Source organism: Heloderma suspectum, chromosome 4 (assembly GCF_057233095.1).
Source record: "Heloderma suspectum isolate Gila_16-S chromosome 4, 16-S_ref, whole genome shotgun sequence".
In the NCBI taxonomy this organism is placed as follows: Eukaryota; Metazoa; Chordata; class Lepidosauria; order Squamata; family Helodermatidae; genus Heloderma; species Heloderma suspectum.
This window is the reverse complement of record NC_139461.1, coordinates 232,741,360-232,767,915: the sequence shown is the minus strand read 5'-3', so window position 1 is coordinate 232,767,915 and position 26,556 is coordinate 232,741,360. Positions and strand designations below refer to the sequence as shown.

The window sequence follows — 26,556 nt, the reverse complement described above, 5'->3', positions numbered from 1 at the left end:
AATTGTTTGTAATCTAAGGGCTCCTTGGCCCTTTGCCCAAGGCCAGACGCAGCCCCTGCTACCTAGAAAGTGCCAACAGCTGGAGGTAATGAAGAGTTCCAGCCTCTCGGAGGCCAGGGTGGTCCACCCAGGGACTGAGCCAGTGATTGGCTGAAGCAAAATCTGCCCTGGGTTGCCAGAGCAGGGCTTTAAAAGTGGGCTGAGGTCGAGGCATGGGGTCTCCCTTCATCCTGGTGGTCCTGGACCTGTAGACGGCTGGTTGCTATCCAGGGAGATCCCTACTTAGGTGTGCAAGGCTAGGCCAGGTAGATTTATTATTTTGCTGGGTGTGCATTCATGAAGCTCTGTGTATATAGTTAAGTGATATAGCTTTGTACCCTCTGTGTAACGTGCTCTTTCCATTCTTCCCTTTCCCTCTACCCCTTTATTTTGATCTTAATAAATCTTTATCCAACCTTTAGTTGGTGTGATCTCTCTGCACGACCTCAGTGCTAATTTCAGTGCCTCTTGGCTTAAGAGGGTGGCTACTGGGTATTTTGGGGGACTGAAAGGCCAGGTTTGGCCAGTCCTATTTTTGGGAAGGGGGTCCTGGGATTGGGTCCTGAGCGGTCTTCACTTGCAGGGAGGTTGGGGCCGGTCCCGGCTGCAGGGATCTTTCCTCCTTCCTTGACAATGAGCTATCAAATTACCCTGCTTGTGTTCCGCTTGAGTTCCCTCTGTGAAAAAAGGAAAAGTTGCAAGTAGAAAAGCGAGATCAATGAAACATATGGAAAACTCAGAGAAGGGGGGGAGGGGAAGGGGGAAAGGAAGCACATGTAAAGGGAGTCTGTAGTGATCCTACATTTAAAATGGAAGCAGAAAGCCCGTTTTAAATGCAGGATTTTAGGCTGGTGTAGAGATGGCTCTTGTTGTCATTCCCACATATATATATTTTTAACAAGGGCATGTAATGGCATATATCACAGCTCCCTCTTCTTGTGTGGGTGGTTGTGTAAGCAGGTAAAGTGGGCAGCCATAAAAATCTTTTTTCATTTCTCCTTCAGAATCCAAGTCACCAACCAACAACCATCCTGTCTTTGGCTCTGCCTGCGCTCTGTGGGAAACTCAGGGATGGCTCACTCTCACCTGAGAGTGTCTTCTATACTTACATGGACAAGGTGAGCAGCGACTTCCAAACCAGCAAAGCTGAGGTGAAATGGGTGAAGGTCAGAGTGAACCTTTACCTATTAACTGTGCACTTGTACAAAGGACATCAAAACTAATCCAGGTTAAAAGGCACTTGAAAATGGTTGTCTGAGGCATCTATGTTGCTATTATTATTTATTTATACAGCGCCACCAGTGTGCTCTTATGCTAATGTGCTGTAGGAGACTTGTTGCTGGAATCAGAACAATCGTAATATCTCTTGAACGGGAAGCAATTTTGTCAAACCTGCCATACAAACCCCAGAGTGTGATCCTATGCATGTCTACTCAGAGGTAAGTCCCATTGAGTTCAGTGGAAATGACTCCCAGATAACTCTGTATAGGATCACAGACTAAATCCTCTATCTGACCTCTGGCCACCTTCCCAAAGAGCCAACATGGGCAACTCTTACATCCCATCCTTAAAGTCATTGGTTTGAAAATTACGTGGATTTAATTATGTAATTTTAGAATTGGCACCTCTGTTAAGGAGGAACAGGTTACATCTATTTCAGTTCTTTTTTGTCCCCAGATAGCAGGCATTCAGGCTGTTTGCTCGGCCCCATAGCTCTAGGGAAGGAGAATAAAGTAAGCTTGAAGAAGAAATTTATATTATTTCCCTGTGCTGGCCTCTGTGAATGTTGTATCTGTGCAGTGGAAATTTCTAGATGAGGATGTTCAGAATCCCATGAACCTCAAGCATTCTAACAAAAGATCCAGTTTATAGATATCAGAATATCAGGTATTGGGTTGGATCTAGATTTAGTCATACTTAGAGTGGACTCATTAAAATAAATGGGACTTAAGTTAGTCATGACTAACTTAAGTCCCATTTATTTCAGTGGATCTACTCTAAGACTGTTTTGCACATCATGGTGGCAATTCCTGGGTTGTTTAACCCAGGATAGGGGTGACAAGCAGAATGTATGAGTTGTGTGCTCATAATTTCTGATTTTAATCAACAACCCAGGAGCCACTCCTAGGTTGTTGTATGATGTGTGAACCTGGAAACTCTTGGTTGTTTATGAGTTAAACAACTCAGAGTTAACAATCAACCATGAGTTAACTTTGGATTGTTTAACCCATGAACAACCCAATGATTCTGGATTCACACATCATAAAACAACCCAAGCGAAAATGACAAGTGTGTGGCTCATGCACTCTGCTCATCCCCGCAATTCCTTTGTTAAACAAACAATGAATTGCCACTGTGACATGTGAACTGGGTGTAAGTATGACTAAATTTGGATCTACCCCAGTAGTGCCTAGACAAGAGAAGTGTCATTTTCTTTTCTGAGAGAGAGGGAGAAAAGGGGCATTGAACACAAGAAAGCAAAAAGAAAAAGAGAAAAGAGAGATGATGAGAAAGAGGCAGGCCTCAAAATAGTACTATTCTCTGCCATTTTGATGTTTGCCTCTATTTGTGGGGCTTAAATTCTTCCATTGCAAATATAGTTTCCAAGTACACCCTTATTTGATGGGTGGAGATACCAGTTTTTTTAAAAAAGGAAATTCTAAAGGCACAATTTCAAACACCAAGAAAAAAAGCTGGAAGACAACAGAAGAAGCCAATGTGGCTTCACAAAAAGCTTAGAGATGACCTGAAAACAAAAAAGTACACATATAGGAAGTGGAGAGAAGGCCAAGCAACAAAGGAAGAGTACAGGCAGGTAACACAGAATTGCAAGGATGGCATCAGGAAGGCTAAAGCTGAGAACGAACTGAGGTTAGCGAGGGATGCTAAAAGCAACAAAAAAGCTTTCTTCAGCTTCGTGCATAGTAAAAGACAGAGGAAAGAAATGGTGGTTCAGCTATTAAATAAGGATGGCAAAATGATAACAGAGGACAAATAAAAGGCAGAAGTGCTCAGTTCCTACTTCGGCTCAGTCTTCTCTCAAAAGAGGGTCTATGCCTCCCTGGCAAAGGCAAAGTTCAGGCTGAAGGGGCAAGATTGCAGCTTGAGATCGATAGGCATATGGTCAAGGAACACCTAATTACTTTGAATGAGTTCAAATCTCCAGGGCCAGATGAACTGCACCCTAGAGTAATAAAGGAACTGGCAGAAGAACTCTCGGAGCCACTGTCTATTTGAGCAATCATGGAGGATGGGTGAAGTGCCAGATGACTGGAGGAGGGCTAATGTTGTTCCTATCTTCGAAAAGGGTAAAAAGGAGGAACCTGGGAACTATAGACCGGTCAGTCTGACATCAGTCCCTGGGAAAATTCTGGAGCAGATGATAAAGCAATCCATCTGTAAGCACCTTGAAAACAATGCAGTGACTACTTGAAGCCAGCATAAATTTGTCAAGAACAAATCCTGCCAGATGAATCTGATCTCATTTTTTGATCAAGTAACCTCCCTTGTGGACTGTGGGAATGCTGTGGACATCATATACCTCGACTTCAGCAAAGCTTTCGACAAAGTGCCCCATGATATCCTGATGAGCAAACTAGCTCAAAGTGGGCTAGATGAAACAACTCTCAGGTGGATCCACAGTTGGCTGCAGAATCAGACTGAAAGAGTGCTTATCAATGGGACCTTCTCAAACTCGGGAGAGGTAACAAGCTGGGTACCGCAGGGCTCAGTCCTGGGCCCAGTGCTCTTCAACATTTTTATTAATGACTTGAAGGAGGAGGTGCAGGGAATGCTGATCAAATGTGCAGATGACACAAAATTGGGTGGAATAGCTAATACTTTGGAAGACAGAAACAGAATTCAAAGTGATCTTGATAGACTGGAGCGCTGGGCAAAAAACAACAGAATGACATTTAATAGGGATAAATGCCAAGTTCTGCCCCTAGGAAAAAGAAACCAAATGCACAGTTCCAAGATGGGGGATACATGGCTCAACCACACTACAAGCGAGCAGGATCTTGGAATTGTTGTCGATCACAAGCTGAATAGGAGCCAACAATGTGATGTGGCTGCAGAAAAGGCAAATGCTATTTTGGGCTGCATTAATAGAAGCATTAGTAATGTATGGCTGTGAGAGCTGGACTATAAGGAAGGCTGAGTTCCGAAGAGTTGATGCTTTCGAACTGTGGTGCTGGAGAAGATTTTTACGAGTCCCCTGGACTGCAAGGAGGCCAAATCAGTCAATCCTAAAGGAAATCAACCCTGAGTGCTCATTGGAAAGACAGATACTGAAGCTGAAGCTCAAATATTTTGGCCACCTAATGCGAAGAGAAAACTCTTTGGAAAAGACCCTGATGCTGGGAAAGACTGAAGGCAAAAGGAGAAGGGGACGGCAGAGGATGAGATGGCTAGATAGCATCACCGATGCAGTGAATATGAACTTGAGCACGCTCCGGGAGAGAGCGCAGGACAGGAAGGCCTGGCGTGCTATGGTCCATGGGGTCACGAAGAGTCGGACATGACTGAACGACTGAACAACAACAACAATAGAAGCATAGCTTCCAAATCCCAGGAAGCCCTAGTTCCCCTCTACTCATCACTGGTTAGGCCTCATCTGGAGTACTGCGTCCAGTTCCGGGCACCACACTTTAAGAAAGATGCAGACAAGCTGGAGAGGGTTCAGAGGAGGGCAACAAAGATGATCAGGGGACTGGAAACAAAGCCCTATGCAGAGAGACTAAAAGAACTGGGCATGTTTAGCCTTGAGAAGAGAAGCCTGAGGGGAGATATGATAGCGCTCTTCAAGTACTTGAAAGGTTGTCAGAGAGAGGAAGGGCAGGATGTCTTCTCGATCATCCCAGACTGCAGGACATGGAATAATGGGCTCAAGTTACAGGAAGCCAGGTTCTGGCTGAAAATCAGGAGAAACTTCCTGACTGTTAGAGCAATATGACAATGGAACCAATTACCTAAGGAGGTGGTGGGCTCTCCCAGACTGGAGGCATTTAAGAGGAGTCTGGACAGCCATCTGTCGGGGATGCTCTGACTTGGATTCCTTCATTGAGCAAGGGGTTGGACTCGATGGTCTTGTAGGCCCCTTCCAACCCTACTATTCTTTGATTCTATGATCTCTGGATTGAACTGTCTGCCTTTTCTTGTTTTTTACAGGCCCTGAAAGCAACTAGAGATGTCAACTGTGTGACTGATTATCTGGAAGACAGTGAATCCCAGCTTCTGCATGTGAAAAGTCAGGAGAAGAAAGGTCTGCTCTATGGGGTTCCTGTCAGCATAAAGGACTCCATTGACTGCAAGGTAAAACTCGTGTTGGCCATGCACAGGTGTGCTGGGCATTCATGTGACAAACCAGTATTTGCGTATGAAGATTTCTTTAATGGCTTGCATTTTTGTTCATGGGATAAGTGAGATGTTTGTCATACGTCTTCAGCTAATTTTGGCAGAGGCTGGTCCATTTTAAAATATTGTCCAATACTTAGCGTACCTATAAATATTTAATAACTAAAGTAATCGTGTCCACACTATGTTAAAATAAAAATATGGGAGATAAACCATACACCACCCAGAAAATTTGCTGAGGCAAAACAACATTTAATCCTGCAGTAACAAAGAAGGTGGGATTGGCATTGCACTGTGACATCATCCATTTCTGGAACAAGACAGAATAATGGATATGAGCTTTGGATCCTATTCCTTAGGATCTGGTCTCCCTAGGATGTGATCCTATCACTTTGGGGTAATTTACATGACCTTTTAATTTTTACATGATAGCTTCCATAATTTGGTGTGGTGATCAGTCTTGTGAATATTCACATATATGTCAAGATCAGGCCCCTTGACGTGCTGAAGAACCTTTATAAAGGTGGATTGTACTATGTTTTTGGTTGTGATTACTGCTTCTTGATGCACTCCATTATAAAATACTCTCCAGCACATGGTGATCTTTTATGATCTTGCCATGTGTTAAATCATTCAGAATATCAGTTGCCCTGTCAGAATCCTTTGAGAAATGTCTACTCAGCAGTGCCTTCGGCCTATCAAAGGTAGTTTTGTGACTAGCCTGCTAGCATGTATTATCATGAGCTTAGCCACATGAGGTACTGTTGATGTCCATTCAACTTTCTCGATAGATGAAATGGTCCATAATTTTCAAGAATATTACTAGCTAATTCATTAATCTTTTTTTTTTTCTTTTTGGTGATTTGTGTTGTACTGTGGCCAGCACCACTGCATGATATTTAAAGTTTCTGTGGGGAAGCTGAATCTCCTCATCTTCATATTCCCTTTTTTCTCCCCAGGGCCATTATTCCACATTGGGCCTGGTGAAGCATCTCACCCAGCCAGCAGCAGCAGATGCTGTTGTAGTCCAGGTCTTGAAACATCAAGGAGCAATTCCATTTGCAAAAACCAATGTTCCCCAGGCTTTGCTGAGGTAAATAATAGCATTTTTCTGCTATATTGTTATGTATGGTTGCGACAAAATCACAGTGCTTTCCATGTGGAGTCTATATCAATGTTTGTATGTGTTTGCCGTGTTAAATAGAACCCAGGTAAGTTAGCGTTAATTGTCTGGTAGAGAGTGAGTGAAAGCTGGGAGGGGCTTGTGTGTGTGTGAGGAGACTGAGTTTATGAAAGGGAGGAGCAGACAGTTGGTTAGATAGAGATAGGGGAGATAGGGCCTTAGGGTTTGATGAAGCTACATCTAGATAGTGGGGTTGTGGGAATAGGTGTTAGAAGGGGTAGAGCAGGCAGGGTAAGACCAAGAACTGTGTGATTAATTATAAGTTATAACATCTCTTGTATTAAATACACTTTAATTTGTTTGTTTTTAAATGATAAAATCCCACGGCCTGTTCATCTTTCTGCACTACTAATAGTGTTCGTATTTCCTGAGTACTTCTCCTGGTTAGCTAAAGGGAACCAATTAGGCATATTGGGTATGTTATGTATCGGGGGGTGGGGTGCTGTGGCTTAGTTATTGTTTTGAACCTTGGCAGCTCCTGTAGAGCTGGGAATAGCAACGGTGCGTGGAGCTTCTGCTAAGCGTTCACTCCTCTGTGAGCTGAATTAAAGAACAGTTGTGTTTGGGGCCTGCTGACTCTGCGGTCATTCCTTGTACCTGTACAACATTTTGTGGTGATGAGGATGGGATCCTGAGAGCTATACAGGCAGCCAGGACTGTGAATCCATTTACACAGCTAACTGGAAAGCAGTCAGCTAGACCCACGTAAGAACTTGAGCAACTCCTGTTTTGTTTTGTTTTTTAAAAGAGAATTAAAACCAAAATGGCTGCTCTTGGACATATCGGAGAAGTTAGTCAACCTGCTTCCTGGGATTCTTACGCGGAACAGCTTTCATCCTGTCTGGAAGCAAATAAGACAGCCAATGCTGAACAAAAGTGAGCTGTGCTCTTAACTGTTTGCGGACCGCAGACATTTGGCATAATGAGATCCCTCACTGCTCCTGCCTCACCCAAAACTAAGACATTTGATGAACGTTTAGGATTATTGAAGATACATTTCTCACCAAATCCTTCTGTTATTGTGCAGAGATGTAAATTTCACAAACGAATGCAGCAACCTGGAGAGGGCATTGCCACTTATATTGCAGAACTGTGACATCTTTCTCAACACTGCAGCTTTGGGGATTTTCTAGAGGATATATTGAGGGATCGCCTTGTCTGTGGGGTTTATGATGAAGCACTACAATGATGCCTCCTGACCGAGCCAAACTTGACATTTGCAATGGCTCAAGAAAAGGCATTAGCCAGTGAGACTGCATCACTATATGTCACAGAACTCAAGAGAGATGCAGATGATGTAAATGCCATCTGGAGCAAGCAGGCTGAGAATTTTGGGTCAATAGAACGCAAGAAATGTCCTCCATAAAATCTGCCTCTGGCTTACCTATTCCTGCTCAAACTGTGGAGGACCACATTAGCGCTCTCTGTGCAGATTCAAGGATGCTGAGTGCAGGTTTTGCAAGAAGAAGGGTCACCTTGAGTGAGACTGCCATTCTTAATCTGTCAGCACAAGGCTGGGGAACTATAGCAAAGAGTCACTCCACCTAGCGTCTCATGGGGTTGATGATCCACAGAGTGATGAAACTCAACAGCTATATCACATTCAGAAGGTCTGTGGCAAAGAACCTCATGATTTTGTGTTGTATTCAACAGTATTAATCAATGGCTGAAAGTGCAAAATGGAAGTGGATTCAGGGTCTGGGGTATTCATCGTTAACAGAGACACCTTTAAGCACATATTTTCTGGGACCCTTGCTCCAAAGTTGTCAAGTCCATCATGCATTCTGCATGATTACAATTTAAAGAAGGTCAATATTGTTGGATGCTGCACTGTAGTTGCACACTATGGTTCCTTCCAAGGGAAGCTTCCACTTATAATTGTGGAGGGACAGAGGAAAAACCTCTTGGGGAGAAACTGGTTCGCATCAGTAGGGATTAGTGTTCAAGGAATTAACGCCCTTACTACAGGTCAACTTGCAACTATTGTTAATAAATTTCCAAGAGTATTTTCTGAAGAACTGGGAGAATACAAAGGGATGCCAGTGTCGCTCCATCTGGATCCATCTATTGCACCAATTTGCATGAAAGCCAGGAATGTGCCTTTTGCATTGCAGGAAAAGATTGAAGAAGAGCTTGATCATCTCATCAAGCAAGGTGTGCTAGAACGAGTTACACAGACCCAGTGGGCTATGTCCATTGTGCCAGTATTAAAGCCTAGTGGAAAGGTGAGAGTGTGTGGGGATTACAAGCGCACTGTGAATAAGGCACTAAAGCAGCATCCACACCCAATGCCTGCTGTCAATCAACTCCTTGCTGTTCTTGGTGGAGGGAAAGTCTTTGCAAAACTTGATCTGGCCCAAGCATATCTACAGTTGGTCGTCGACAATTCTACAGCAGATGCCCAGACAATAATCACTCATCCAGGGGCATTCTGAGTAAAGCGTCTGCTATTTGGAGTTCCTGTGGCTTCTGGACTGTTCTAACAATTCATGGAAACCCTACTTTCTGGAATTCCAGGTGTTGTACTATATTTTGATGATGTCCTGCTCACGAGATCAACAGAGGAAGAGCTTGCCGAACAATTTCAAGAAGTCCTGCATCGTTTTGACGCATCTGGCGTTCATGTAAAAAAGGAGAAATGTTAAACCGGAACCTCCAGCATAACATTTTTGGGCTATCGTATTGATGCTTGAATTGATGCTTTCGAACTGTGGTGCTGGAGAAGACTCTTACGAGTGCCCTGGACTGCAAGGAGGTCAAATCAGTCCATCCTAAAGGAAATCAACCCTGAGTGCTCATTGGAAGGACAGATAATGAAGCTGAAGCTCCAATATTTTGGCCACCTAATGCGAAGAGAAAACTCCCTGGAAAAGACCCTGATGCTGGGAAAGACTGAAGGCAAAAGGAGAAGGGGACGGCAGAGGATGAGATGGCTAGATAGCATCACGGATGCAATGAATATGAACTTGAGCACGCTCCGGGAGAGAGCGCAGGACAGGAAGGCCTGGCGTGCTATGGTCCATGGGGTCACGAAGAGTCAGACACAACTGAACGACTGAACAACAACAACAACAACAACAATTGATGCTTGTGGCATTCACCCCACTGATGAAAAAACACATGCAATTCACGATGCACCTGCTCCAGAAACAAAGCAGGAACTTCAAGCCTTCTTGGGCTTTCTCAATTTCTACCATGTGTTTCTTCCACAAAAGGCTATAATTGCTGAGCCACTTCACTGCTTGCTGGGACAAGGAGTTCCATGGAAGTGGACCAGCCAGCATGAGAATGCTTTCCAGAATGTCAAACACTTGTTGAGTTCCAATTCTGTGCTTGTACATTAAGATGACCCCCCCCTCCCCCGCACACACACACACTAATCCTTACTACTGATGCTTCTTCTTACGGGGTTGGTGCTGTGCTAAGCCAGAAATTTCCAGATGGTACAGAGGCACCAACTGCTTATTATTATGCAGGGAAGGAGCCTGGGGGAAGGAGGACCAGCCAGCAGCTGCACCAGGCGGATCCTGAGCCTGCTTCTGCCCCGGCAAACAGGTACTTAAGGTTGGGCTGCCAGAGGCAGCGCCTCGGCATCGCACCAAGTGCGACGCTAAGTGCGCACTTAGCATCATACTTGGAGTCGTGTAGAACAGGACCTGAAGACCTACCCACCTGCCTCTCCAGAGACACCAGCAGCCACAGATACCAGCAGCAAATAGCAGCAGCAGGGGGCAGCAGCTTTAAAGATGAGGGAGAAAGGGGCAAACGTGGACTTTATCTGCTCCTTCTTAGCTGCTGTTCTCTTTTATCTCTTTTATCTTTTATATTTTATACTGTTGAACATTTTATAATGTGCCTGGGAGGACTATTGGGCAACTCAGGGGGTCGGGGAGGTGCACTATAACTATGGTCACAGGCAGGAGGAGGTATGGTGTTGGGGAATTAACAGGCCAGCTGAGGAGAAGAGGGGCTAGACACCTTACAGCTGTCCCCTCTTCTGGTTCTTCCCCCAACCTGATGGTTTCTGGCAGCCTTACCAGTCTGCCCTCGGGTCTGCTGGTGCTGCTGCTGAATGCCAGGTCGGCCCAAAATAAAATCTCCCTCATCCATGATTTGATTGTGGATTAGGAGGCTGACCTGGTATGTATTACTGAGACCTGGGTGGGGGAACTGGGAGGGGTCACTCTCTCCCAGCTGTGCCCTCCTGGGTACTCGGTGCAGCACCAACACCGACTTGAGGGTCGTGGAGGGGGGTTGCCGTGGTCTATAGGAATTCAATCGCCCTCTCCAGGCTTCCTGTTCATTCGAGTGCAGATCTTGAGTGTCTGTACCTTGTGTTGGGTACCCGGGACTTATTAGGGATTCTGTTGGTGTACCGCCCACCCCGCTGCCCATCAGACTCCCTGCCTGAGCTGATGGAGGTGGTCTCGGACTTGGTGTTGAGGACCCCTAGGATGATGGTCCTGGGGGATCTCGACCTCCATGCCGAGGCCGCTGTATCCGGGGCGGCTCAGGACTTCATGGCTGCCATGACAACCATGGGGCTGTCCCAACATGTCATCGGCCCAACGCATTTAAAAGGACACACACTTGATCTGGTTTTCTCAACTGGGCAGGAGGATGGTGATCTGAAAGTGGAGGAATTAACATCTGTCCCTTTGTCATGGTCAGATCACTTCCTGTTGAGGTTTAGACTCCTGGCAGCCTTCCCCCTCTGCAAGGGTGGGGGACCTATTAAAATGGTCCGCCCCCGGAGATTAATGGATTCTGATGGATTCCAGAGGGCTCTGGGGGATTTTCCTGCTGGTATGGCTGGTGCTCCTGTCGAAGCCCAGGTCGCTCAGTGGAATGCAGACATGGCTCAGGCGGTTGACACGATCGCGCCCAAGCGCTCTCTCCCTCTGAGCAGAGCCTGGCCAGCTCCTTGGTATACACCTGAGCTGAGGGCAATGAAGCAAGAGGGGAGACAGCTAGAACGCAGGTGGAGGAAAACTCGTGCTGAGTCTGACCGAACACAGGTAAGAGCCCACTATCAAGCCTACTCTGTGGCGGTGAGGGTGGAAAAGAGACAGTTCTTTTCCACCAGCACTGCATCTTCTCAGTGTCATCCAGCGGAGATTTTCCGAGTGGTTCACGGCCTGTTACATTCTGGGCCAGGGAGAGAGATGGTGGAACCCTCGGTAGCACGCTGTGACGAGTTTGCACGGCACTTTGAAGATAAAGTCGCTCAGATTCGTCATGAATTGGACACCACCATTAATGCAGTTCCATTGGTAGAGGCATTCAGAGCACCGTCTGGTCCAGTTTTATTGGATGAGTTTCAGTTACTGAGGCCTGAGGATGCGGACAAGGTGCTTGGCCAAGTCCGATCGACCACTTGTGTGCTTGACCCTTGCCCTTCATGGCTTATTAAATCAAACAAGGAGGGGATGTCTGGCTGGGTCCAGGAGGTCGTAAATTCCTCCTTGAGAGAGGAAGTGGTGCCTGCCACTTTAAAAGAGGTGGTAATTAGACCACTCCTGAAAAAGCCTAACCTGGACCCAGAGGATGTTAACAATTATAGGCCAGTGGCCAACATCCCCTTCCTGGGCAAGGTGCTTCAGCGGGTGGTTGTAGGACAGCTCCAGGCACTGTTGAATGAAATGGATTATCTAGAGCCATTTCAATCGGGCTTCAGGCCTGGTTTTGGAACAGAAACTGCCTTGGTTGCCCTGTGGGATGACCTCTGCCGGGAGTGGGACAGGGGGAGTGCGACCCTGTTGTTTCTCCTGGACCTCTCAGCGGCTTTCGATACCATCGACCATGGTATCCTTCTGGATAGGTTGTCTGGGTTGGGAGTTGGAGGCACTGCACTACAGTGGTTCCGCTCCTCCTTGGATGGCCGATTCCAGAAGGTGGTGCTGGATGATTATTGCTCTATGCCATGGCAATTGTGCCATGGGGTTCCACAGGGCTCTATTTTATCCCCCATGCTGTTTAACATCTACATGAAACCGCTGGGGGAGGTTATCCAGAAGTGTGGGCTGAGGTGCCATCAATATGCGGATGACATCCAGCTCTACCTCTCTTTCTTATCAAAACCAGGTGAGGCAGTGGCTGTTCTGAATCAGTGCCTGGGCACGGTAATGGACTGGATGAGGGCCAATAAACTGTAACTGAGTGCAGTACTTGTCAAGCTGCTAGGCACAATCCACCAAGGGCACCTATCTTTCCATGGGAAGTGACCAAGAAGCCTTGGTCAAGAATCTGTATTGATTTTTTAGGACCATTAAAAGGAAAAAAACTTCTTGGTTGTGGTAGGTTCTTACTCTAAAGTGGCTTGAAGTAATCTTAGTACTATCACAAACAGCTGCTGCAACAATCACAGCACTGCGCCACTTATTTGCAACCCATGGGTTGCCTGATAATGTAGTCTCAGACAATGGGACTGCTTTTGCATCTGCTAAATTTAAATCATTTGTGGACAAGAACCTTATTCAGGCTGGTACCATTGCACCTCATCATCCCTGAGCAAATGGCCAAACTGAACCAGTGATGCAGACAACAAAAGATGCCCTAAAGCGCATTGCGGGAGGAAACTGGCCGAGACACTTTGCCAGGTTTCTTGTTGCTCAACATGTTACTCCTTGTGCAACAGCAGGAGTCAGTCCAGTAGAGTAACTTATGGGTGGAGTCTAAAAACTTGCTTTGACCATCTCCACCCAGATTTAGCTGAAGACTTACAAGGCAAATGGGAGCAAGCTCTGGATGCAGCCTTCTCAGCTCCTACTCTCTGTTCATTTGCCCCACAAGATCAGGTGTTTGCTAGGAACTATGGTGCTGGACCAAGCTGGGTTCCTTTCTCTATCATTGAGGTCACTGGACCTGTGTTGTACAAGGTCCAGTGTGCAGATGGGTCAGTGCGGCATCTGAGAGGGCGTTCTGGCCAGAGTGGGTTGTCTTCAGCAAAGGTAGCTGCTGAAGATCTATCTGGAACTGATGTGTTTCTGTCACTGCTGAAATAACCAGAACCACTAAGTGATGAGAGCAATACTCCTTCCTTACCTACAGCAGTTACTGAAATGAAGTAATCTGAGCAAGCTACACCTACTAGTTGAGTGCGGAGACTGTGCCGTGAAAGGGTACCTTCTTGTTGGTTGGAAGACTATGATAGCTAACGGGGGAGGAATGTTATGTATCCTAGGGGGGATACTGTGGCTTAGTTATTGTTTTGAACCTTGACAGCTCCTGTAGAACTGGGAGTAGCAACAGTGCGTGGAGCTTCTGCTAAGCGTTCACTCCTGTGTGTGCTGAATTAGAACAGTTGTGTTTGAGGCCTGCTGATTCTGCAGTCATTCCTTGTACCTATACCACAGGTCTCTTTTAACCTTGTGAATTTAGGGGCTGGAGCTTGTGAGAACACAATGGACTTTTATACTCAGCAATTCATTAGCTGTTGTCGGGCATCACAAGACTGGCTAAAATGAGGTCTTCTGTTACTAAATGTGAAGCTTTTATATAGAATAATTGTGTGATGTGCTTGTTTATAGATAAATAGTAGATGTACAAATACTGTCCAGGACGATGCTCCAATTGTCCCTAGGCAGGGTGAATACAAAAGATGTAAATCAGACACAACAAAACTGCCCCCCTTGTTGTCCTAAAATGGGGTTTCTAAAGCCAATCTTTGTGGTGTGTAAAAGCATTAAAACTTTGGACATTGTCATCATCACAATGGGGCAAGGCAAATGGTTTTGTTAGCTCTGCAAAAAACTGTTGCCTGGGTGTTGGTCAGCTAGTTTCTGTTGCTTTGATCTGTCTTGAAATTGCTCTGTGAATAGCAATTGGAATAATTGCTTTATGCTTACTAAGGGGCAAATGTTTTTATGTGAATCCTCTTCCCCCACCATCCCCCAGTCCTCCAGGCACTTCTGTGCTAATGGGAGGGTAAATAACTTGGGTTATGTTTAATTTAAGTAATGTTTAATTTCTTAATCACAGACATCTGTCATTTTGGAAAGTTGCCATTCCTAGCCTAGCACCTTTTTCCCACCCTCCCTAATATAAGAAATATGATGCTGGTTATTTTTTCCTCAGTGGTAAGAAGAGGGGCACTCTGCACATGCTCAACCAGAAGTCTGAGAAGGGTTAGCCACTGTGGCATGTTGTTTGTTCCCCCTCATCCCTCCTCTTCCCTTGAGACCTCCAGCAGTAAAGAGCGAACTTGGTAGCTGATAGTTTTGTTTATTGATGTTTTTATGTTTTATCGTGGCTTTATATTTTATACTTGTTAACCGCCTTGTAAATCCATGTGATTAAGGGGCAAGGTATACATATCTTAATTAAATAAATTGGAGCATTGCATCTGATCATGAGCAGTTGGGCAAGGGAGCTGCAAGGATAGCATGGGCAGGGTGTGGGCCACATGATCCCTATCTAGAAAGGAATGGCAGCAAAGGATTTGGGGCTACCCATGACTACTGACTGCATCCTCTCTTTCTCTCTCTCCAGCTTTGACTGCAACAATGCGATCTTTGGCCAGACAGTGCATCCTTTGGATCAGACCAAAACTCCAGGAGGTTCTTCAGGAGGGGAAGGTGCTCTTATTAAAAGTGGAGGATCCATCCTGGGCATTGGCACAGATATAGGAGGCAGCATTCGTATGCCGGCTGGTTTCTGTGGAATTTGTGGATTCAAACCCACAGGCAACAGGATTAGGTATGATGCAACATCAGGGCCATGTTTCCACAACAACAGAAGGAGAAGCTAATGGAGGAGTACTGGATTTTTTAAAAGGGATCGGCTTTGTTGTGAGCAGGGCTCCACAAGCAGATTCTCTGGACTAGTAAAAATCGCTTCACAGAACATACTTCCTGGTGGGGGTGGGGGTTGGAGTGAACATTGTCTGACTAGCAGGAGCTGCTCAAGCAATAAAAGAGGCTTCCCCCCCCTTGTCCTTTCCCCTGAAAGTCCGGATGCACCTGCAATGGCAGTTACTTCCGAGTAGACACACATATGTTTATGCTGGGAAAGGGAGAACACAAAGATGGAAACCAGCCCCCATTTTAACCTGCAGGACCTCATTGACCATAATGGGAGTTACTTCTGAGCAGACACTAATGGGTTTGTTGTGGGAAAGAGATGGAAACCAGCCCGCATTTTAACTCACAGGATCTCTGTAAAGAAGCTATGAAGTATTTACTTCCTAAGGCAATGAATCGGAGCTTTGAGGTCGAAATCGCACTTAAGGAATTGTGCTCTCAAATGTGCCATGTCAGTTGAAGAGGTTCTCTGTTATTTCTGTGGGCATTCAGAGGGCAAGCCTCATTCAGCACAATGGGAGGAAACACCCCTTGAGTGCGGGGGGAGGCATGGTGAAAGGCACACCCCTGGGCAGGGCTAGCATACCTGAGCTAGATGTGTGGGCTGGAGTATACAACAACTGTACCGGGGAGAACCTGACTTAAGGAAAATAATCGGACTTTAAGCAGTCTCAGGAAATCCAGTTTTTCCCTGATAAGCACCAGGGTGGCTGCTGGATGGCCACGACTTCATCTATCCCTAACGACCTCAACACGCATCCAGCTCAGAATAAATTGCTGGTGGAAACACTCCCCGGGTCCTTAAAAAATGGTGCTTAGCTTAAGATACACAAATTAAAACATTGGATAAAACCTTTCATGGGGTCTGGCATGTGGGCTTAGGGGCTGCCTAAGTGGGTAGGCAGGTAACTTTGACCACCTTTACACATTGCTTTTTTAGCTGGATCGTTCTTCTTTAATCACTGTTTTTTGTGGGAGCTTTAAACACCGCTGCTGCTCTCCTGCCGCTATCTCACAAGTTCCTCTTCCCGTGTTATCTGAAAACAGGGAAAACCCAGCATTGTCTGTGCTTGCGACTGAAAGCGCCATTTCCCCTCTGTGTATTTCCCCTTTAGCGCTTTGTCCTGCTTTGTGTGCGCGTGTGCTGGGGGGTGTTGAATAACATTGTCATGACAACAAATCGGTGGGAGGTTGGGGGCAGGTCACTGACCACGCTTCCAATGACCATTTCTGCCTCTCTCCCATTCAACTATGGGCACTTGAACTGTAAAGTGGTTAGCCATCCCAAATGCTTCACCGAGATCCCCCTGAACACAACAATGCCTACTTCGTTGTAAAGCTTTCCTTTCCTGGGAATAAGTGCCATTAAAATCCCTGTGGCTTGCTTCTGAGTAGGCATGCATAGGAGTGCACTGTAAGTCTACTTGGAGTAGCAGTCTTAAGGTCTCTCATCGCCTTCAGTGCATGTACTTGGAACTTCCCCCTCCCATTGACTTCAGTGGCTGCTTCTTCTCCCTTTTGTTCACCAGTTTGATGGCCTTTTTTCATACAACCATTGAATGGCCTTGCACTCATGTCTGTGAAAACATCCTTACGATTGGGAAGCCAGCCAGCCACTATCTCTTCTCTAGCCCACCTTGCAGGGTTGTTGGGAAGCCAGAATGAGGGGGAAGAGCAACAACAGCACCGGGGGGAGGGGAAGAAAGCCAGTAGATGGGAAGCCACCTGTGGAAGCACCATGAGGACCCAAGGAAACATATCTGGAAGGAGGGTTCCCTCCACCTTTAAAGTCACTAGAAGAGTTTCCGACTTCTCTCCTGCTGGGAGGAGTGGAGGGATGAGCAGAGCCATCAATCATCTTACAAGAACCAATGATCAAACTTCGGTCCTGATTTTTCCGTGCAGCCATAAAAAGGTATATAACAAAGGAAAATGCTATGAGAGATGCCTGTATACAGGGCCAGTCTAAATCCCAGAAAGGATCTGGAATCAAAAGGACCGGAGTTGTAGTGGGATAAAATGCCAGGTGTGAAGAGAGCCTTTGAGAATGTGGCAACAAGCAATAAACCCAAGGAGCAAAAATCAACTAGTCACTCTGATGTATATTAGGTTGGGCTGTTAAAGCTTTATTATTGTGCACATCTGAGAGGCTGCAGTCCTCTACCCACTTATCTGGGAGTAAGCCCCATTGAATTCAATGGGGCGCACTTCAGAGTAGACATGTCTAGGATTCCACTGTCAGTCCCTCCTTTTCTCTGTGTACAAGCAAATCACCAGTTGTGAGCTTCTTATATTTATTTAAACCAGCCTTCCCCAATCTGGTGCCCTCCAGATGTTTTAGACTACAGCCGCCGTCAGTCCCAGCCCGAATGGCCAATGGTCAGGGATGATGGTAGTTGTAGTCCAACACATCTGGAGAGCACCAGATTGGAGAAGGCTGATTTAAACAATGGGATAAGCTAGAGTGCCTTCTCCCCTGTTCTGTGGAGGGGATCCTTAAAGGCACTTGAAGAACCATCCACGCTAGGGCCTGAGAATAGCTTCCCACTTAGAACACTAGTAAAGTGTTGGTGTTGAGAACTGGGAACCCCGACAGCTTTTTTAAAACTTCATTCTTCTTTTGGTGATCTTTTCATAGCAAAAAAGGAATTGTACCAAGCATCCCTGGGCAGAAATCAGGTAGGTGATTATTATTTGCTTGGATGAAGAAGGATGTCAAGGTGGTGAATAATGTGGCACTTCAGCAGTCTTATTCCATCATTGGTGTCCCCCCTCACGATGTACCCCCACAACTTGCCAACCTTTTAAAATGTGTGCAGTTGGCTGTAATAACATAATATTTGTATTGTTTTCAGAATATTTTTCTGTCATGTTGAAGTACAGCTCTACACTCATGAGGTCTAAAATAGTTCTAAAAATCAAACCGATTTTGGGTTGGTAGCAGACATGGGAGTTCTAACAAGATATTCCCAGAAAGGTCTCTGTGGGCTGAGGGCTCCGTGTTGCCCACCCTTTCCTGAAATAAGCTAATATCTTGACAGCTTCTCTGATAGTTCCCTTTTGTGGTATTGTTTAATTGTTTTCAGATTTTCCATTTTATTAAAAAAACTGTAATTTAGGGCTTTTTTATTCTGTAGTTCAAACCGCAAAAGGAGTACAAAGAAAGTTTAGCTGGAAAATGAATCCTTCCATCTGTGTGTGTGTGTGTGTGTGTGAGAGAGAGAGAGAGAGAGGGAGAGAAATTAGTTGCCTCTTCTTGGACTTAAATGTGATTTGCATTCTGTGGTGAACAGAGCTGTTGATGTGATCAGCACATCCTTGACACTTCGCTCCCATATATGTTTTCCAAGCCTAAGGGCACAATCCTATGCATGTTTAGACAGAAAATGCCTCAGCGAGCCATGCTAGCTGGGGCATGCTGGGAGTTGTAGGACTTTTTTTCTGTCCAAACATGCATAGGATTGCACCGTAAGAGACCATATTATCAAGACTACCACTCTCTTCTTCCTTGATTCCAGTTGCTGCAAGCATAGGTCCAATGGCAAGGGATGTTGACAGCCTAGCTCTTTGCCTAAGGGCCCTCTTGTGCGATGAAATGTTCCGGCTGGATCCCTTGGTGCCTCCCCTTCCTTTCAATGAGCAGGTGAGAGCTTTGAAGGAATAGGTGCCCCTTTCCCTGCCAGTGGGAGACATGGTGAAAGAAGGGAACAATTAATGAAAGCTCTCCATCTTCCCTCTCAGTGGCTGGGCACATTCCAGTATTTCTTTTTTGTGTTCGCATACAGAAGCCCAGAGTATAAAATAAACACCTTTCACATCTGACTCGAAGCACATTTAAGTAGTTACTGGGGGTTGGCAGAAACACATGGAAGTTGAGGCTCAATTTGCTGCTTCAAGACATTTTGCTTTAAAAGAAGCAGTTATTTAAAACAAGCATGTGCCTCAACAGTTGTGACTGGCCCATGTATCTGCCACTTGGGTTTGTGCACTTGTGTTGAAAGTACCTTCTGCCATGAAGGCCCTCTCTGGTTACACTGGCTTCCAGTCCATTCTGGAGCACAATTCTAAGTGCTGGTTTTGACCCGTAGAGCCCTGAATGGCCTGGTGCCAGGGTACCTTATGCCTTATCCTGCACAAAGCTGCCCAGGTGTAAAGATCAGCCTCTAAGGCCCTGCTTTGGGTCCTACCATCTTCTGAAGTGAGACAGGTGGTGACTGGAGACAGGGCTTTTTCTGTTGTGGTGCCCTGTCTTTTGGAATTCTCTCCCCAGGAGGTTTTGCCTGGCACCATCATTGTTTTTCTTGCTGGTTAGTGGGTAAAAATATTTTTGTTTGCCTAGGATTTTTAGGATCCACTGGCTTGTGTAAGCCCTGCTACGCCACTGGACCTGGAGTTACGCTGGTGGCATGACATTTGCAGTGGTTGAACTACCCCCATGGAAAACTCCTTGATGCTCAAAGAACTGGATACTTAAATGGTCGAACTAATGCAGCCTTCCCTAACCTGGTGCCTTCCAGCCCCAGCCAACATGGCTAGTGGTCAAGGTTGATGGGAGTTGTAATCCAAAACATCTGGAGAGCACCAGGTTGGGGAAGACTGATGTAGTACTTCTGCCTTTAAAGAATCCAGCACAATTGTTGTATGTTCTGATCATTGCCTTTCAAAATTGTTCTCTGCCCTTCACTTATTACTCCAGGTATACGCTGACTCTCGTCCCCTCCGGATTGGATACTATACCACCGATTCCTTCACTATGGCAAGCCCTTCCATGACACGAGCTATACTGGAAACCAAGCAGCTGCTGGAAAAGGCTGGTCACACGGTATGAATCTTCCTTCATCACCTCCCACCACCACCGCTTGCACTTCCATTGTTGTCCTGGCCAGGGAGAGATGGGTTGGCTTTCTTTTAATGAAGGAAGGATGTCCTATTAAAAAAGGGGTGGGGGGAACCCAGCCTAACAATGGTCATGATAAAGTGTGCCAAGTTCAGTTGCACTTTATGTTAAATTGGTGTCCGCAGTTTTAATAGACTACTTCAGGGATGGGGATCCTCAGGCCTGGGGGCCAAATCTGGCCCTCCAGGTTTCCTGGGATGGCTGGGCTGCCTTCCCCTGGCTACATTCCCTTTCCCCTAACCACCTATTGTTTGGTGGTTTCCTGGCTTTTGTGCAGTTTTTCCCTATTCTAAAAGGTTGAACTGCTTCTCCTAAGGCTGAGTTACTGGCAGTGAGAGCTTTAAGCTAAAATATACTGGTATTTTTGGCCCCACCCCTTTTGCCTCTGGCCCTGCCCACCACTAGAATGCGGCCCCTGAGAGGTTCCCCAAAATTGAATGTGGTCCTCAGACTGAAAGAGGTTCAACACCCTTGGCATAAGTGAATCCACCGTGTGGAAATCGGGACTGATAAGAGAGATAATAATGATCGTTCTGGTGTCTCGATTGTGATCAGGGAGCAGTTTTTCTCCTATGTTATGAGCTTGGGTTCCTCCCCTCCCCCTCCCCTCCTTTCATGGCTTTGGAAACTGTCATAACTAGAAATGGGATGTTTGCTGTTCCAACCAAACAGGATTTGCATTGAGACTGGGTTTTTGCCTGTGCTCAGGCTGTGACTGGTCACCATATTTTGAGTTCCCTGCCAACCCTCAAGATTAGATGGGCTGGTGTGCTTAGAAAGTGTGAATTTCTCTTTTTAGCATGTTGCTTGGCTGGCTTGTTTGAGCGTTCTGGAGCCATTTGCACCATTGGTATATTTTCTGGGAGCGTGTTGTGGCCTCAGTTGCCTAGTCTAAATAATTAAGCAGGATGCTAAACATGTCATTAGGAACCACATCAGGCGTAACCCTTCCCTTCCCGTCGTGGGCCTGACAAAAAGCCCCCACTCCCACTGCTATTAGCCCCAGGAAAAAAATTCCCGTTGGTGTCAGTGGGAGCTCAGCTTCTGGGGCAGCAGAGCACGGAGGCAGGAGGTGTTGTTGGGATCACCTTGCAGGGAAAGAAAGGGTTAAACTTCCCCTCCCTGTGTTCTATGGTCCAGATGGAAATCGCCCTTCTGCCTGCTGTTAAGGGGGAAAACCCACCTTAATGTAGTTCCTGAGATGCGTTTAGCATCATGTATAGCTTTGTGCTGCACTCAGATTTTTTCCAAGCACTTTATTTGCACTAGGTAAATACAGTGATTGCATAGGATTGCCAGTATTCTGCTACCTTGTGGTACATGCCTTGAAAACATCTGTAGACTTACCACATTTCCTTCTGCCACTGTGAAATGCTTTCTATGCAGCTTTTTAACTACATTTTCCCTTCTGGTCTTCAGAAGTTTTCATTCAAGGGGGAAACTGATGAAATCTCTAGACTTCTAGGTATGTTCCTGTGATCTGAAGGGAATACCTAGTGTATCCTGAGATATGCTCCAACTTTATTTTTATGTATTTCGAGTCAATGTAGACCTCTCTGGAACGTGGACAGATAGCAGGCAAAAATCTACAGGCAAAAATTTCTTGGTGGCAATCCAATACTCTAGTCTATATAAATATGTGGAGGTGAATGTCTTACATTGTTGTTGTTGCCAGAGGATGTGTGGGGAAATTTGGAAGCTTCTAATCCTGTGTCTCCAAAATGCCAATGCCTGCACTGGGCAATTATGGCTTAGATCTTCTCAACAACAATGCCTCCTTCTTCAGAAGGCCATGAGTTGACATTGCCAGGAAGATGGACTCTCCACACCCTCTTTCATGCAAAATGCTTTAGATGAACAGATGAGTGATTTCTTGCAAGTTAAACTTTGTGTTCAGCTGGCATTATAGTGACACAAATTCTCATCTCATTTTCTTGGTTTCCTTTTTTAGCTTGTCCCCTTCGAGCCCGTTCACATGGAATATTTTTTCTTTCACATTTCTTTGACTGGTTTTTTCGCTGACGGTGGTGCTACCTTTTCAGATGGCTTGTAAGTACTGGGTTATCTAAATTCTGGTATGTATATGTGAGAGAAGGAGATGAGTATAAGGCTTCATAGAATCATAGGGTTGGAAGGAGCCTACAAGACCACCAAGTCCAACCCCCTGCTCAATGCAGGAAGCCTGATTCCCAGGCGGTCTCCCATCCAAGTACTAACCAGGGCTGACTGTGCTTAGTTTCCAATCAGGCACATCCAGCCCTTTGCTCGTCTTCATACATGTAATTATTAACCATGTCTTAAACATGTCCTCACTGTTTCATTTTCCATCACCGTCAGTGCGGGAAGAGACAAGACTGAGTGTTCTGATGCTGAATGACCACCTACCGCTGACAACCTGAAGTCTGTTAATCGATTTACTCCTGCAGATTAACAGTGACTTGTGCTGCTGCTGATGTAACATAGTTGTATGAAACTTCTACCCCAGGGGAGGGCAACCTCCAGCCCATGGGCCTAATCCAGCCCATGGAGGATGCCCATCCAGCCCATGGAGCCTTCCTGGATTTTCTCCAGGGGGTGGAGCTTGACCTCCAAGACCTGCTCCCTGGAGCAGGGCCAGCCCAAGACATTTTGCTGCCTGAGGCGGAACAGCAAATGACACCCCCCCCACCGCTCAAGTCATGGCGCATAAGCCAGTCAAGTTATTTTGGCATTTTAGGCCAGTCGATGAAAGCTTATTACGCTATAATAAATATGTGAGTCTTCAAGGTGCCACAAGACACTTTGCGGCTTTTGAACAGAAAAGAAGAAAAGTTCCCCATGCTTCGTCACATCTATTCACCTTTCTCTAGCAAATGCAAACCCCTGTTGTCAAGCAGGATTATGCACCCACCAGAGCCTGGCCTCGTGGATCATGCAACCAGCAGGTGCAGTCCAGAAAGATGCTTTCAGAGCCGAGATCCAGATTCACTCAAGCAATCAAGCCAAGCCACACTACACACTCAAATATTACCTTGCCCCTAGTCCAAACATTGCTGCTCACATCCCTTTTTGCTGCAGTACCAGTTCTATCCCCCTGACCCAGATAAGGGGCCTAGGCCAGCTTGACAGAAGCAACAGGTAAGGAAGGCCTCTGGCACCCCATGGAACATGTCAGCAGCAGTGGCAAAGTGTACTACCTGGCTGGGCCAATTGGCTCTCTCTGCATAATCAGGCACCAACGTACAGTGGTGTTGTTAAACAATTTTGGATGCTGGATGTAATAGTCTTACAGTCCCCTTTATATCTTAAAATGCATCACTTCACTTCAAATGGCAAGCATACCTTCCATACTCCACAGCTGCTACATTCTTGATGCTAGAGGAATAATAATACTTTCAAAGATTGCACACATGTGCAGAGTTTCACATTTTAAACTCACTTGAAGTATAATTCTGTGCATGTTTAGGAAGAAAAAAAGTCCTACAACTCTCAGCATGCCCCAGCAGCCAGCCATGCTGGCTAGGAGACTCTGGGAGTTGTAGGACTTCTTTTTGTCTAAACACACATGGAATTGTGCCTTTAACTCATCATGTCACACTAGCATGACTACAGGAATAAAATAGGATTTCCTTCTGCTGCCCTGATGCTGAACACACTTACTTAGGAGTAAGCACCATTTGGTTATAGAAAAGGATAATATATATTTTAATTAACATTTAAAAATAAGGCTCTGTTACCATGTACAGAGTGTTCCCCTAGAAAACCTGGCTGGTTCACTGTTGTGATTATTTGATTGGGACTGAAATGCAGTTATGCAAGACTGAAGGAGAGGCACTCTATATATGTTTAGAGGCACTAATAATTACTGTACTTATTATAGTCTTTAAATATGGTTAAACAGCCCACAGTATCCTGTTATTTTATTTCTGCAATGCCTTCATCTGTATCCCCTTCTCTTGCCCTTTCTCCACCCTCCCTTCTTTTTTAGGCTGCAATCCTATGCACATTTACATCAGAGTTTGTCCTATTGATCTCAGTGGGACTTACTTCTGAGTAGACACACTTGGGTTTGTGCTGCAACTCTGTTTTTAAGGTGACACAAGACACACACACACACATACACGCACACACACACCGTGTTTACCAAAAGAACAGCTTGCTGGTTACTGCATTTGCTTGAAAAAAGGGGATGGGACACCCTAAATTAAGCAGGGGCAGATAGGAATTGTTTTAGCACTCCTGTGCTGCTGCAAACCTGAAGCTAGATTCAGAAAGGGCAGAGGCAGCAGCTCCTGCAGGACTGAGGAGAGACGACACACAGACATAATCAGAGTGTGTGTGTTTGTGTGTGTGTCAAATCACGTAGGAGCTGCAGGGCTGGTTGGGATGGGAGGGCAGCAGCTCAGTAGGGGAGAGGGCCGCAATCCACAGCTCCTGGTGATCCATTGCTCAGGGAGGAGGTGAGCTGGTGATGAGTGGGAGCGGCTGCAGGAGAAAGTGTTAGCAGTGCCACAACCCCAAGCAACAAAGTGAAAGACAGCATTCGGGAGAGGAGGGAGGCGGGGCGGCCCCAATCCTCTGCTCCTTGCAGGGCATGCCTGCAGGGGCCTCAGCTGGCATAATGAATGGGCTGGCTCTGCTCTGGAGGAATCCCCACTGAACTCTGATCACAGTTCCAAGATAACGGTGGGGGATGTTCGCCCGCATGGTGACTTCCCCTTTGGGAAAGCTGCTTTGCCTACCCTGTTTCCTGTCTCCAATGGGAGAAGGTTCAGGGCAGACAAAGCAGCTTCACAGCATGCAATGAACCCAGTTCCTGTGGATGCACCAGGAGGACCATCCTCCCGCTGGACTTCAGTCTTCACCTGACCTGTGTCCTCTTCTCAGTGGAAAATAGCATGGGGTAGTGAAGCCAGTTCCTGGCAGAAATGTGAGGAGGAACATCCTTCCAATGTGCCTGCCAGGACCAAAAGATGTCAGCAGACATGGCCATGTCCCCTGGCATCATTTGGCCCATGGAGGGCTGGATGGGTGGGATCATCTCCCCCCACCACCCAGTTTTGGTTTCCCTCCCCTGTTCTACCCCTTGCTACATGTTATGGTTGATGAAGTTTTGATGGAGACTCTGTGGCTTGTATGGGGGGGGCGGGGGAAAGCCTCACAGGATGCAGCATGTGGTCTGACTGCTTTGGTGCTCTATAAAATTACACTGGGTAATTAAATTACTATAGTAGAATGTATACTACTGAAGGAGTTGCACTGAAGGAGTTGCACTGGTTACCAGTTGTTTTCCGGGCCAAATTCAAGGTGTTGGTTTTGACCTTTAAAACCCTATATGGTTCCGGCCCAGCCTATCTTCAGGAGCGCCTCCAGCAGCACCAGACAGGCCGCTTAACAAGATCAGCCTCGTATGGCCTTCTCTCTGTCCCATCAGCCAGGACAGCTAGACTGGTGGGGATGAGGGAGAGGGCCTTTTCTGTGGTGGCCCCCACTCTGTGGAACTCCCTCCCTAGGGAACTCCGTCATGCCCCCTCTTTAATGAGCTTCCGTCGTGCATTAAAAACGTGGTTGTTCAGGCAGGCATTTGGGGTGGGTTAGGGTATTTTAGAAAATGTTTTTATTGTAGAATTTTATTGTTTTATTGTATGATGTACATTGCCCAGAGTGGCTGGGTGACCAGCCAGATGGGCGATTAATAAATTAAATAATTAATACATAAATAATAAATGTACCAGAAATTAGGAAAGGCACAAGCAAATTCAAGAGAATGCCAGCATGGCTAATGAGGAGTGTCAGGCAAGGAAGAAGGCTGCCTTTCAAAAATCAGAATTTTTGCCCAATGAGGAAATTAAAAAGGAACACAAACTCTGAAAATGGAAGTGTAAGCAGGCTGTCAAGGGCTCCTTGGCGGCCTTTTCAGTCTAATTCAGTAGCCAAGTCTAGACACAGACAACGGGATTCTTTTTAAAGCTTTATTCCTGTTTTACAACTTAACAACTCTACTATCAGCAACTAGCTATGAGCAGCAGAGTACCTATGCCCTAAGTTGGAACAGTTGGTCCCTGTTTGAAGGAGAATCACTGGCAGACCCTGAACTTATGGGCTAGGGAGAGTCCCTCCCCTTTTCCCTTGGATCCTCTGGGAGCAACCGTTGCTTGCACGCCAACCGGGCACTACGCCTCCTTTCTGCGCCCTCTATTTGGCGCCGCTCCCTGCGTTGGCGTCGCGCATCCAGCAAGCCCTCTTCCCGCGCTCTGTCACTCCCTGGACCGCTATCTATGTCAGGAATGCCGGCGGGAGGA

General features: G+C 46.2%; 1 protein-coding gene across 3 annotated transcripts in view; it reads left to right on the top strand.

The window, feature by feature from the left end:
- LOC146348219 (fatty-acid amide hydrolase 1-like) overlaps window positions 1–26,556 on the top strand; it is a 56,343-nt gene that overhangs the window by 16,438 nt on the left and 13,349 nt on the right. For all 3 annotated transcript variants that reach the window (XR_014790563.1, XM_084852609.1, XM_084852607.1), the window contains exons 2-9: window positions 1,044–1,157; window positions 5,209–5,352; window positions 6,354–6,487; window positions 15,068–15,274; window positions 18,017–18,057; window positions 18,897–19,021; window positions 20,075–20,200; window positions 22,227–22,324. Coding sequence is in view for 2 of the 3 variants with exons in the window: in XM_084852609.1 (XP_084708735.1) it covers window positions 1,044–1,157; window positions 5,209–5,352; window positions 6,354–6,487; window positions 15,068–15,274; window positions 18,017–18,057; window positions 18,897–19,021; window positions 20,075–20,200; window positions 22,227–22,324 (989 nt within the window). In the remaining variant the exon portion in view is untranslated. The remainder of the gene's footprint in view (window positions 1–1,043; window positions 1,158–5,208; window positions 5,353–6,353; window positions 6,488–15,067; window positions 15,275–18,016; window positions 18,058–18,896; window positions 19,022–20,074; window positions 20,201–22,226; window positions 22,325–26,556) is intronic.